At 43.3% G+C, this 14,108-nt stretch overlaps 1 protein-coding gene and 1 long non-coding RNA gene across 7 annotated transcripts in view; one reads left to right on the top strand and one right to left on the bottom strand.

Moving 5' to 3' along the window:
- The window catches only part of mrvi1 (murine retrovirus integration site 1 homolog), a 40,615-nt gene extending 27,265 nt beyond the window's left edge, over positions 1 to 13,350 (bottom strand). For 5 of the 6 annotated variants that reach the window (XM_064336881.1, XM_064336884.1, XM_064336885.1 and 2 more), the window contains exons 1-18: positions 13,134 to 13,350; positions 12,550 to 12,672; positions 12,278 to 12,458; positions 11,595 to 11,680; positions 11,401 to 11,509; positions 10,949 to 11,107; positions 10,190 to 10,307; positions 9,575 to 9,625; positions 9,318 to 9,398; positions 9,107 to 9,163; positions 8,908 to 8,967; positions 8,626 to 8,681; positions 7,358 to 7,460; positions 6,269 to 6,409; positions 5,695 to 5,789; positions 4,790 to 5,393; positions 2,961 to 3,111; positions 1,454 to 1,500 (exon numbers count right to left, since the gene is read on the bottom strand). In XM_064336881.1, coding sequence (XP_064192951.1) covers positions 1,454 to 1,500; positions 2,961 to 3,111; positions 4,790 to 5,393; positions 5,695 to 5,789; positions 6,269 to 6,409; positions 7,358 to 7,460; positions 8,626 to 8,681; positions 8,908 to 8,967; positions 9,107 to 9,163; positions 9,318 to 9,398; positions 9,575 to 9,625; positions 10,190 to 10,307; positions 10,949 to 11,107; positions 11,401 to 11,509; positions 11,595 to 11,680; positions 12,278 to 12,458; positions 12,550 to 12,672; positions 13,134 to 13,344 — 2,433 coding nt within the window. In that variant the 5' untranslated portion in view covers positions 13,345 to 13,350. The remainder of the gene's footprint in view (positions 1 to 1,453; positions 1,501 to 2,960; positions 3,112 to 4,789; positions 5,394 to 5,694; positions 5,790 to 6,268; positions 6,410 to 7,357; positions 7,461 to 8,625; positions 8,682 to 8,907; positions 8,968 to 9,106; positions 9,164 to 9,317; positions 9,399 to 9,574; positions 9,626 to 10,189; positions 10,308 to 10,948; positions 11,108 to 11,400; positions 11,510 to 11,594; positions 11,681 to 12,277; positions 12,459 to 12,549; positions 12,673 to 13,133) is intronic. The other variant, XM_064336883.1, reaches the window with a different exon arrangement.
- LOC135255554 (uncharacterized) lies at positions 2,318 to 8,715 on the top strand. The gene is made up of 2 exons (XR_010330185.1): positions 2,318 to 2,536; positions 6,261 to 8,715. It is a non-coding gene; the product is annotated as an uncharacterized LOC135255554 (long non-coding RNA).
- Positions 13,351 to 14,108: the final 758 nt, after the last annotated feature.

The raw sequence follows: 14,108 nt of genomic DNA, 5'->3' as shown, positions 1-14,108 counted from the left end.
TATTTCACCTGCGTTTCTGTTGCGTTCACATTTACGCCACCGCACGCTTTGTCACAGCCACTGTTTTACATATATAGCAAACCGAAACTGCTAAACAGTACACGCTCATCAGACTGTACAAAATCACACAAGGACAGCCATAATCCACAACCGTTTCTTTCAGGGTCACTTCGCATTTCCCACACTCATAATAAAACGCTTTGCAAAAGGAAATGATATCTCATAAAAAACACGTTTTCAACGTACAAAAATGCCAAGTTATTCAAAAGTACTGATATCAAAATGACGCCAAGTTACGGTACTACAAACAATATAGGCTATCTTGCCTTGCCTTGTAAGTGACTTGAAAGAACTGAGGAAATATTGGGTAGCATTGCTTTGGAATACATCTTATTTAATTTCGATGAGGCAAGACAGCCTATATTGTTTGTAGTACCGTAACTTGGCGTCATTTTGATATCAATACTTTTGAGTAACTTGGCATTTTTGTACGGTGAAAACGTGTTTTTTATGAGATGTAGTTTACAGTTCCTTTACATTTGATTCAAAATATAGGTATATAATCAGGAATAAAAATGAAAAACAGAACAAAATGGAAATAACCACAGATCTTCAAAAATATCCAGGTAGGGTAAATATGTCACCCAGGTAGGGTAAATATGTTAATTAAAATCTCGTCAGCGCAGTTAATTGCGGCAGCCTAAGTAGATCGTTCACAAGAAGTTCCCAGTTTGGCGGTACCACAGACAATGCCTGAGACTATTTTATTTCAAATTTAAACGAGATGCTATGGATTACATTTTACATCTTATTTGGAAGTGGAGCTGCAGCGAGGCAACAGACTTCCAGGGAACTGCGAAACAAAAAGGGTTTATAAATATCCCACAGTCCCAACTATCAAGACAGACAAGACGCACGCGTTAAAAGAGCTGTTTCACTTGATAGTCTACTGCCGGCTATAGATGTCTGCAGGTGTGGATAAATACACCACTCGTAGGCTAGTCGTTTACTTTAATAAACGCCTTTTCAGTTCTCCTTGTATTTTATAATACTGATTATCCATATCGATAATCGAACTTGCATTAATGTGATAATAACCTCGTCGAAACATTAGCAGTTGCAATACCAGCAGTCTAGATTTTTTAAATGAGAAACAGTAAATGACGGTCTCCACCAAATGCCTGGGCTTAGATACTTGCAAGTAATTACATGTCTGGGCTATTGAGTAGGGCTTCATAGTATTTGGATTGATATTAAAAATGAATTTGTTGCAAAATACAAGCAAAGTACATTGAAGCTTCTTTAATACACATCAACTGCTTTCTTATAAAAGCTTCCATTGCTTTTCTGTAATATACTTCTTCAGGTTCTATGTGTTTTCATCTAACTCGCATCATAAAACAAGGCAAGGTTTAAAAAAAAAAAAAAAAAAAAAAACCTGTTCTGGGCTTACCTCAACGCAGCTGTCACCTCTTCCTGTAGTCAGACAAATGATCTCACCTGTTGGAAGCAAGACGTAAAAGCGGAGAGACAGAGTGAATTTGCATGAGGTCCACTAGCCATGTAAATCAGCAGCTTCTGAAATCCAAAGACATAAGACGATTTCAGAGGGCAATGCAGACAGCAGACAAGGGCCCTGCATACATTTGGAGAGGGCAACGGCACCTCTTTCACCCTCTTTGCATATCTAAGGGCAACGATAACCAGGCAACCATGTGCGCATGGTGCAGATCCTCTACAGAAACCCAGTCGGCCCTCTCAGCTTCCTCTTTGTATCATTTGCATTTTGGCAGCTAATAAAAGCAGCATCCATTGTGCTGTGCTAAGAAGCATGTCCTCAGCATCTTACCAAGCCAGTTACACACACAAGCATGCACACACATTGCACACATACACACACACACACTCTCTCTCTCTCACACACACACACACACAAACACACACACATAGACACACACACACACACATTTTTTTCTGTTTCATATGGAACCTTCAGTGTCAATGTGCAAATTAGAGTGAAAGATAATTAAGTCAGTAAAGCCAGTTCAGCAGTAGGAACTATTTATAAGAGGTTTCAACAAAGACACTGTATGAACTGGCCACATATTCAAATACTGGTGGGGACTTTGCACTCTTTGACACCAGCCTCACGCAATGTAGTGCGGAAGTTTGAGAGCTACTTTTGGGCTTTCCTATTGCCACACTGACCAACACCCAAAAACTTGCACCATGCATGGGTTCTGCTTGTTTTTTCAAAAAAGAACATTGCACAGATTGTGAAAGATCCTGACGAAATTTGGTAAAACCAAATAGAAACTTGCCACTACAAGCAACAAGCCTGAAGTCAACAACTATATCTATAATTGTGACTGATCCAATGCCTTATGCAGCCAAAAGATTTGAAGGGGTGCTATAACACCACAGAGATGACAGGACTGCAGCTTTCCTGTGAAATAAATAATGCTGCTATACCATGCAAATGTAGATGTAAGATTTTCCACATGCTCGGCTTGTGTTTGGGTGGAGGATGGCACAGGTAGGATTCACCATTATTTTTTATCATAGTATGCAACCTGATGTTAATAGTGTTGTATGAAATAAGCAAGCTTATTTAAATAAGAGTTAAGCACCAGCTCTTCCTCTGTAATACTACAGAAAAGCAAAGAGCTGCTGATAGCTGATCTTTAAGTCAACCGAGCTTGATCACAAATCAAGTGAACGAGGGAGAGGGAGGGAGAGAGAGAGCGAAAGAGAAAGAGAGAAATTGGGGTTTGGACCGGATCCATAGCCTGCAGGCTACAGCGGTCCCTGTGGACATAACAGGAAGTTAAAGGCACAGCAGCAAACAGGACCATAAGCTGCTCTAGTCAAGCTGTTTTACACTTGTTAAATCAGCTGTCTGAAGTCTCTTTAAGATGTTTGTGACTAATACAAAGGTGTTTGCGGCCATTGGACAGTACCTGAAGGGATGTTTGGTGGGTGACTTGGAGTGGCCTGGGATGACTGGCTCACTGACTCCAGTGCAGTGGGGCTTGTGGGTCTCTCTGTACTGCTGTGACTGGAGACTGTACCCTCTGTTCCCAGATCAGTCGACTGACTGGGATCTGTGGGCTTGTGAACAACATGGAAAGTGTTAGTTCATCAGCCAGCCTTGAACACGGCAACTGACAAAAATGGCAGCACATTTCCATAAAGCAATACTGCATTTACTGTTTAAAAATATACAGGTTAGCCATCATTGCAAAAATGTAGTATTTTTTGAAAAAAAAAAAAGACCCGAGCTGATAGTTGACTGAAGAGGAAAGAGTTGGTCAGAGGAGCTGTGGCTATGCAAATAGTGGTTTATGTTGCCAGTGTATTCACATCCCGTCCCATCGCATTACCCGGTTGTTTTCTGTTGACCTAAATCATTCTTTAAAAGCATACTATGCAGGATTTGTATCCTGGAAATATTATAAAATTACCATGCTAAGGCCTATCTATGATGCACTGGCAATCTCTGTCATGCACTTTCACCAGATTTGTGCACCTTTACCTGTATTTGATATTCTAAAATGTGTTTGGGACGTTTCTGGGTGTGGCGCTCTTTTTCTGTGTGGGGAGGGGTGGGTGCGGCTACTGAGCCTGTGGTTTGGGATCAGCTAGCTAGCTAGCTGCTGCAATAGCCCAGATAATGGGGACTTGTGCAAGAACTCGTTCAAGAACTAGAGTTAACCTTGGAATTGCTTTTCCTTGGTGGCGTCAGCTGAAGTTCACCAAGGCAATGAAAAGTGACACAGAGTTGGCTTGTTTTCTGTTGGACGTGTAAGTAATGGTACCTCTAGCTATCCAGCTAGGGTTGCCAGACGTCCGGTTTTTGACCGTAATGTCAGGTTTTCTAATTATTTGTACTTGTCCGGATCCTGTCTGGTCTGAGTAATTGATGGGAGATATTTACCGGTAGTTTCAAGAGTTTATGTGTTAGACTAGGTGGGGTACCTGGGGGTGAGTGGGTGGGGTTGAAGACGGAGGACGAGACTTCTTTGATTGAAAACACGAGGCTAAAAAATCCATCCATCCGTTTACCATCAATAATATATATTATATAGAGCTCAACAGTGAATGCTTCCCATTAATTTACTCCATTGACATTTCAGAAAAGCCTTATATAAAGAGTTTTAAGCCTGGAACCAAGCCAACCAACTACCAGATGTAATTATGTACACAGTCCTGTACCTTTGCCTTTTTTTCCGTTTTCCAATTTTTTTTTTTTTTGCTCCGAATCAAATGTTTTATGGTCACAATTCATCTGGTAGTTGGGTGGCTTGGTTCCAGGCTTACAACTCTTTATATAAGGCTTTTCTGAAACGTCAATGGAGTAAATGAATGGGAAATTCACTTCCGGAACCGGAGCCATTCAAAAAGTGGGCGGTCACTGTTGAGCTCTATTAGAGTCTCCAATTAGCCCACCTGCATGTCTTTGGACTGCGGGAGGAAACCAGAATACCCGGAGGAAACCCATGCAGAGACAGGGAGAACATGCAGACACACAGAAAGGCCCAGGCTCCCCACTACACCACCATGCCGCCCTTCCTGCATAGTATGCTTTTAAAAAAACAAGTGCAGTGTGGCTATGTAGATCCCACATTTCCATACCAGTCTCTGGCGCCATTCAAATCAGCCACTGCTGATAACGTTACCGATTGGGCCTAAAGGTGAGTGATCATTACTGTCAGATACCACCAGTTTTGTATCCTTTATTCAAGCAGGGAAGGTCCATGGAGAACATTTAAAGGGAAGGTGCATATACCTCTAGCTTTTTGGAGATTTTGGCCTTCAGCTCGTTGAGCTGGGCCTCGGCATCGGCAGCCCTGCTCAGGGCCTGTTCCACCCTCTCGGTGGCAGCCTCTACTCTTTTCCGGGCCTGGTGGAGCCTCCCCTTGCTCAGGTGGAGCAAGTCCGCGGCCTTTGCCGCCTGGCTCGCCGTTGCCTCCACCCTCCTCCACGCGTCCATCGCTTTCTCTGCCTCCAGGTCTCTCCCCCAGGCCAGCCCCGCTGCCAAACATCCACCCGCCTCCTCCACAGGATCTGTGGAGACGGCCGCATCCCTCTGCTCACCGGAGCTCACACATTGCTGCGAGGCAGTTCTCAGTGCTGCCTGCAGGTGGCGAACCTGGTCCTGCAGCTCCTGGATGGTCGCCCCAGCCTGTCGCAGCTTCTCTTCAGTCTCGTCACAGGCGTAGTTGGCCTGAGATGCCTCCTTTTGGGCTTTAGTCCTGCCCTCCTCCATCTTAAGGGCCCTCCACCAGTTGACTGTGGCCATCTTTTTGGCCTCCTGGGCCTGCCTTAATGCCTCCTCCAGTCTCCCCTCCACCTCCTCTCGCAGGGTCGTCTGCAGCGCCAGGTCCCTCTCCCTGGAAAATACCACCTGGCTTTCAGGCCTTCCCATGGTAGCAACTTCCTGTGCTGTCACCACATCAGTATCCTGCACTTTGATTAATGTATGCCCGTTAACCCTACATGCACTTTCTCCAACAGAAGGCTGAAAACAGAGAGGCATTCATTTACTTGCAAACATGAAAGCTAAATCTCAGTTCTGTAATATCAATTAATATGCTGGAATGATTCAGTGGCTAATGGCTGAGGCCTGTGATAGACACGGAGATGAGAGGTAAAAACTCACAGACATACTTGGTGCAGTAAAAACTCACATACACATTTGCAAGCTGTTGCTTGGTGCTTGCCTGCTGTTGCTGGGACTGGAGGAAGGCTTTCTCAAGTACATGAACAGCACTGCCCACATGGGCATCCTGAATAAAATTAAGTAAAGTTAAACAATATCTCCTCTCATAATACCTTATAAAGAGGAGATATAAACTATTCATTTATGTATGATACAAACCATTTGAATGCCACAGACTAACACAATATAATGAAAGTGACCAATGCAGGTGGCAGTACTCTACACTATTGTTTCTCAAATATGTTGCTGCTCTGATTTTGGCCAAAGGATAACGTAATATGTGCCTGATAATGTGCTACATGCTTGAAAGACAACCTCTGTGGTTAGAACCACTGATTAACAGGGCCAGACAAAAGAGACACTCCAGACTATAAGTCCTCCTTCAAGGCTGGAGGGCCAGACAAAAGAGACATTCCAGACTATAGGTCCTCCTTCAAGGCTGGACAAATACGAGCTAGCACAACTATAGGCAAGCAATGTTAGATACGAAGATCTCTGCACTCAAAGCTGCTAATCTGTCTGCGGTTTGTGCTTCTAGATTCTCACCGTCTCGCTGTGCTGTCTGTGGAAGAGTGGGACAAACTCCAAGGACTTGATCTTGTGTAGAACCTGCTGAAAGTCCTCTTTCTGGATGTCCTGAGGTAAGATTCCGCAGATCGGACTGTTCGCCCCCTCCATATTCTCTCTCTGGAAAGCGTGAGAATGATGTAGCTCAGGGGTGTCCAGTCTTAACCAAAAGGGGCCGATGTGGGTAAAGGTTTTTGCTTTAGCTCAGCACTTTAACCCCAAATGTGGTCTTCAATCAAGACACCGATAAGTAGTGTCAGGTGTAGTAGTGTTGGGCTAAAACAAAAATAAGCACCCACTCCGGCCCTTTTCGAATAATATTTTGACACCCCTGATGTACAGTAGCTAAACAAGCCAAAAGTAGTTGGTAGTTCCTGTACTACACCTCAAAATGGTAAAAAAAGAGTAATTTACCACTGCAACCACTACACAGATTTGAATTTAGTTGAACGACCAGCAAACAGCTGCAAAATATCAATTTTGTTAGTTAAAACTACTCCCCAACACTGCCAGGTACGTTGTCCTACAAGTTATGGTTATGATGGACGGACTGCATTGCAATGGTAAACCTGTTGAAATGGCTGTTGCTAATTGCACCGACATAGGTACAGTTACAAAAATACATGAGTAACAAGCTTGTTTATGAATGTTTCTGTGGTTTAGTTTAAAACCTCATTTGAATTTTCAGAAAATATGCACATGCAGCATCTTAGCCGCCCAGGGCCAGCCCTAGGATTTTGGTGGCCCTAAACAGCGTTCGAACGGGGGGGGGGGCTGTTATGAAATGTTCTGTTGTCATTCCATTACAAATTAATACTGCTAGTTCCGCCATAGGGGATGAATAACGTAATTATTTACCTTAGATAAACATTGGATCGTGTGCGCACCCCCCCCTGTGGTCGTGTGGCCCGCCCTAGGTTGTGGCCCTAAACAACCGCATAGAGTGTTTATGCCACGGGCCGCCTCAGAAGTTTGTGTTGGAGGTGTTACATTAAGAAAAGTGTACGACAGGTAAAGCACACAAAACAAATATGTGGCTTGTGTGGCTGTGCAAGAATTTCACCAGACCTCCTGCATCTCCTGGATTTCAGACTGCAGAGATGGGTTTTGAGGGGGGGTAGGGTGATGTCCTGTGAGGGAACTCTGACGGCCAGCTGCACACCTGTCAAACCTGTCCATAACAGACTGGACACATGAGTCATCCACAGGCTCAGAGCACTAGCTGGTGTCTTTGTGGTGATGTCACAGACAACTATTCTCAGGCTGCTCAAAACACAAAACAAAAACTGTTACCAGGGAAACATCTAGACATGAGAAGAATAGGTCAGAAAAGGCATGGGAGAGGCCTGCCCCGCAGACAAGCCTGCTCAGGTTTTGGCATCATACTTGCTTTCTATTCTATTGACTAACCATCTGCCCTTGCCTCGTTACCTCATTGTATTTATTTATTTTTTGCATCGTCTTTTGGATTGTATGTACTACATCTTGTATGTGACTGTTTTATAACACTTTATATATTGATTGTTTAATTGTATAAGAAACAAATAAACCCTATTATTATTATTATAATTATAATTATTATTATTATCATCATCACATTCCATGGGAGGGAGATGCAGCAGTTTGCAACATCCTTTTCCACATGGAGCGAATGAGACAGCGAAGCTACATCAACACAAAAACAAATAAACAGCTTCAGTGGCATTTTCTTTCCCTTTGTCTTCTGTGCTTCTGACAAACAAAAATTTCAAACTCGCTCACTCAGCACGTGCTCTCAGTCTCAGCCCCATACTGTGGAGAGGAACACACCTTTAAGCACCTGGGCTGAGTAGTTACACAACCCAGGCGTGTGTGTTCTCTTCACCGGTAAGCGTGAGTAGCAGTAGTCTTCACTGACTGAACTGCAGTAATGATTTTTCACCTCTAGATGGCAGAAAATATGGTTGAAGCCACTGAGCAGTACCAGTTATGTCTGAAAGTAACCAAATAAAGTGAAAATAAATTACATTTGTTGGACGTCTACAAATATTCTAAGGTTAGGTCTTATTACTAGGGCCACCAGTTTGTCTCCCCTTGTTTTCTCACATGGCACTTCAGTCCTCCACCAGCTAGAGGTCGCGATAGTCACTTGAGTGTGCTGTTAGAGTGCCCATGGGGGCCCCTGGAGGATAACCATTGAAATACAATCCCTGCAGGTCACACGGTGGAGACGAACCGGTGCCACTACTACATTAGTGGATATCAATGGTTGGAATGAGTATGATGTGCTTAAATGTATTCTCTTTACATGTCAATAGCTCAGGATGGACAATATATGGAGACCATGAACTGTCTACCTCAGGAGTTCCTGTTGTGAATTCTCCTGCAACCGCATCAACTCCAGCTGCATTCCCTTTCAAAATAAAGACAGAGCAGCAGTAAATCCAGTGAGCAACCATGTCTTTCCAATACCACAGCAGAATGATTTTATTAATTGAAGTGTTCTGAATGCAAAAATGTTTATGAATGCAAAAATGTATCTGTTTTCAAAATAGGACTCTCTTGCCATAACAGTGGTGCACCATGGGTAAACATTTCACACTTATTTGCATGATTTTGATAATGTTGAGCGCTAATACCTCAATTATTCTCAGGTTGTCCATATGGGAGATTTTTAGCTCATTGATGAATGTGGTTTTCTTTAACAGAAACAAAGAACAACATTTTACTGTAAATAATTTGAAATAGAAACATTTCAAATACACATAAAAATCTTCAGTTTTAGCCAGAAAGTTGGAGACAGGCTCTACATACTGCACATGCTTATATATTTCTCACCTTGGAGATGCTATTATCTTTTTCAGCTAGTAAGACCAGCGTTTCATCAAGCTCTTCCTGCACACAATCAAAATGGGATGGTTTTATGATTTTTAGGTCATTTGGGCAGTGTTATGGTTTTTAGTTTTTTAATTTTTCACCCAGTTTGCAAAGCCACATGGTATTCAGGTTAGTAGGTACATTCCATCGCTGCAAGCTAAACTCTTCTCACCCTTATTTCAGCATTCATCCTCATCAGTTTGCCGACACGGCCTTCCGCACAAGTCCTCTCTTGGGAGAGCTTTTCATTCTGCTGACACAACATTCCCTCATTACACCAACACCAGGGATCATTTCAAAATCCTTTTTGGGGGATGACAGTTTTACATAACTTGGAAGAAGCTATGTATACATTATGGGTCAGTGATGTATAAGCACAGAATATAAGATGTGAAGATGAGCATACATGCTAGAATCGTTTCTCCTTACCGCATCTTCAATCAGTTTGATATGAGCTTTTGAGTTTTCATTTTCTTTTGTCTGCAATGAAAATACCCCATGATGAGTTAATTTTTTTATAAGACTGCTTAAGTACTTTCTAAGCTGATCATTCAAAATCACTGGCTAAAATCCTCTCCTGAGCAGTCCTTTTGTAATGTAATGATATTCAATCGATTTTCTTTGCAAATCCCTCAGTTATTTTTATTTCTCATGTTACCCACTTATACGGGTTATACAGGTTTTCTGAGGAAGTTTCATTTGGACACATGAGCGATGCACCAACTGGATTTGAAACTGCAGTCCTATAGTTAGGCTGCACTTCATATGCAACGTTCCACCTCTCAAAAGTCTAACTGTAAAAGCCTTATATAGCAGAAGAAGAGTGAGCATCATAAAGGGTGGAGTTACAAAGGTAAATCGGTGACTTGTTTTTGACCAAAGAATGTATTTTTCTGTATACAACAAAATGCAATAATTGGTTAGAATCAGTGAACTCGGCCAACTCATGATGTCTTGAAACCTCATCAGGTAATGTATGACCCCCCCCCCCGCAGACATTTCCCTTTAACTCCTGACTGATTCCCGAAGACTCAGAGCTCGTACCAGCCTGCAGACCCTGGCCTGGGCCTGAGCCCATTTCTCCTGGCTCTCTTTCAGGGCCCGTCTGGCCTCGTCCAGCTCCTCCAGCAGGGACCTGGCTCTGACTGCTGCACGCTGCGCACTGATGGCCCAATGGCAGCACGCCACAGGAACAGAAGAACACAAGTACATACAAATATAAGAACATAAAGTACCTACAAACATAAGAACAAAGGAACATACAAACAGATGAATCCAACAATACATATGAATGCTGGTGAGAATGGGTCACTCAGTTCACATAGGCTTATAGTTCTTAATACAGTCTAGAGCAGACATCCCTGACTCTTCCATTACATTACATTTACATGACGTACAATAAGTGCATACCGAAGCTCATTGGAACAACTACAAAACACAGGTCCGATAAGGTACAATACTCATTATGTAACAGTTATTCATAGCCATGAACACAGTAAGTCCAGTTCACACAGTAAGCACAGGCTAGGTCAGAAAGTAATGTTAAGTCAAACTAGGAGGCATGACAACAAGCTACAACATCAAGATAACTACACAAGTGAAATATAAGTGCTGGATGGAGGTATGTGTGTAACATTAAAGTGCTACAGGAACAAGGTAGAAGGGTACAAGTGATAAGTGATCCTAGATTGGGAGTGCCCTGCAGAGCAGTGATAGTTAGTCCAGGTACAGTCTGAAGAGATGCGTCTTCAGACTACGGTGGACGATGGGAAAGCTCTCCCCTGAGCTTGCGCAGTGCGTTACCTGCCCAGCTTGGCCTTGAGCTCGGCGATCTCCAGGGTAAGCTGCAGGTTAGTGTCCTCACTCTGTGCCACACTCCTCAGCAGGTTCGCGTTCTGCTCACTCAGCTGCCGATGCGTGTGCCTCAGCTCCGCCACCGTGCCTAACAGATCCTTCCATTCGCTGAGGCCGGCCAGGGGGAGGAGCATGTGCCCCGGTCAGGGCATTTTAATTGGATAAAAACCAGTTATGTGCTAGCGGCATTGGTCATGTGATGCGGGTCCACTGCACATGCTTAGCTACTGTTTGTATTCTCTACCATATCAACCAGTACTAGTGCCCACACCCATGACACACTTTCCAGATTTATTAGCAAATAATAATTGCATAGCAATAATACAGTTACACAGTCCTAATGTACACTGAAGAAGAAGTTTAGCATGATTCCTCTCAGTGAACAAATGTGATTCACTGACCAGTAACACCCATCTCCACACTCTGGAAATTCCACCTCGGTCAGAGCCTCTGTCTCAGCCTGGGCTTCAGTCTCAGCATCAGTCTCAGTCTCGAGAGTTGAGAAATTCCCTTGTAGCAGAACAAAATTAGAGGTGCCATTGCACTAGTATCTGAAACACACCCTTTCATGTCCTCACCCGAGAAAGAAACTCACCATTTATAGGAGCTGTGGTGAGGTGAGATTCCTGCGTTGAGTAGTAGTCCTCTTGCATGCTCAGTGAATGGTCCATTTGTTCACTTCTGACGACGGTCAGAGATTAAAAGATGCTTGGGTAAATTTAATGCTGCAGAACCACAGATGAATACACTTCCATACAAACAGTTAGTGCTCATAAGCATTTGTGCAGAAAAGCTCATGATGTGCAAACACTCCTATTTACAAAATAATGTATGCAGCTAGTTTTTTTTTCTCCGTTATTGCTGTGGAGCTTACTCAGGGGAATCAGTGAAACAATACAAAAGGTTGAAGGCTCAATAATTTTTGAAGGACAATTCTGTATTTTGGCAGCAGGGTAACACTGTGAATACAATGTGCTGTGTTATCTCCAAGAGCACTGGAGTTGAATAGCATGTCAAGCTGCCATCGTTCAGATGAGATGTTAAACCAAGGTCCTGATTCACTAGAATTCATTTAAAATACCATGCCACTTTGTTATCGACTGTGTCAAGGCTTAATCTAGGCACCTCATCACACAGTATGCCTACATCTGATTAGCTGTACATTACTATGTATTCCCTTCTGAGACCTGAGTTCTCAGTTGATAATGAAATAAAATAAGTAGAGATGTACAGGTATGTCAGTACCCAGGCAGGTTTAGCTGGGCGAGGAGGTCTCACCTTGTCTGGCAACACTGGGCGATCCACACTCTCATGGTGGAGTGGAAGGTCTCCCGGGTCACGGCTCGATCCTGCCGATTGGGGTCCAGCATGTTGTACAGGGCGGTCAGCTTGCCCTGGTCAGGGGTCTGGGCTGTCATGTCCTGGAGGTACTGCATAACTCTGGAGGCCAGAACCTCTCCTGGGGATGCAACAACACTCAGGTGTTAAATCTGAGACCGTAAAAAATTTCTGTATTTTATTTCATCCCCTCACACCACAAAAGACTCCACCTTTGCCCATTGTGTCGCATGCCTCGAACATGATGTCGAGCAGGTGTCCCTCTGAAAACCCATTTGCAGAATGTGCATCTTCCTCAAAACCATTTTCCCGCTCACGGGTGTCAGACTGGTCCCCTTTGGCAAAAACATAAACTTGCTGAATTGACATGTTTCTCAGGTGTGTCAACAACAGGGTAGAATCTGTAGTAGGCCTCAAGACTACGTACACCAAACAGTTACGTCTCCAACCACTGAATCATTATGCACAAACTTAAGAACATAATGAAAATAAATGGCAAGCTAAATATGCATTGAAAAATTATAGTGTCACTTTCTTTACATCTAATAAATAACATGTCTAAATGATTTTTTGGGGTGCGGAAGCCTAATACAAAAATAATTTCAAATGCATCCGAAAAGCACAACTCAATTTGTAATATCTTTCATTTGCACATTAATCAATGCCAACTGCATTGATTATTGCATTACTGACCTGAGAGCATGAGAACTAAAAAAGCTTGGTGTAACTCAGTACACATTTTTCCAATAAATATTGGTTTCATTAAAAGAAAATCTATGAAACTTGTTTGTCTTACTGTCATGGTTTTCAAGAAGCTGGCCTGGCTCTGGGCAGCTGAGGCCAGCCTCACTGGACAGCACTGTGGTGGAGCTTTTGGACAAAGACGGGACCCTCTGGTGGGCTCCCGTCTCAGACGGGGGGCTTTCTGCTGCCTGGGCCCTGCAGGCCTCGGGGTCTGACTGTTCCACATGACAACTCTGCTCTCCATTCATGCTGCTTTCCGCCATAACCTCCTGAACAGAAGAGCAGAACGCCAAATTAACTGCTGTGTGAGATCACAAGCGCAACACAAAAGAGAACAGCGTAATGTAAAGTGCCTTGTGCGATCACAAGTGCTACACAAAAAAGAACAGCGTAATGTTAAGTGCTGTGTGAGATCACAAGTGCAACACAAAAAAGGACACCGTAATGTAGTACATTAGGCTGTCTTGCATAACAAACTGTTCCAATTCAGAAAGTACATTTGCACTATATATTTGATTCACAGTGGCAGAAAGAAAGTATTTCACATTGCTGTTGGAACACTACACATTCACTGAGGTCAGAAATAATATCTTAAGAAACCTAACAGATATTTATCTAGCAAATCTGCCAGATCAAGGACAGAGAGGAGTGTGCATACTCACCCCAGGACAGGCCAGTCAGTTAAGATTACAGCCCCAGTCCATTCTGGTGGGGCTCTTTCTCATATTTCCACACTTCTGTCACATAGTTTTATATTATTGGTGCGCTCTCCACTGAAGAGGCAGAGCAAGGCTGACTTCTTAAACCCGAGGCAAGCTAGGACCACATAGGAACCAAGAGCTCACTTTCAGAATGTGACATACAGAACAAGGGCACAGTCACAGACACACCCTGAAAGAACATGGCATGACATGATGGTGATCTCACTTCCCCAACAGTTTTAGTTATACAGGAGCTAATTCATATAAGTAGCTCTGGAAATGCATTCAGTACAAGGGAGCAAAAATCCATGTAGCACAAACACAAA

The sequence above is a fragment of the Anguilla rostrata genome, chromosome 5 (genome assembly GCF_018555375.3).
Source record: "Anguilla rostrata isolate EN2019 chromosome 5, ASM1855537v3, whole genome shotgun sequence".
Taxonomy (NCBI): Eukaryota; Metazoa; Chordata; class Actinopteri; order Anguilliformes; family Anguillidae; genus Anguilla; species Anguilla rostrata.
This window is presented reverse-complemented; position numbering and strand designations above follow the sequence as displayed.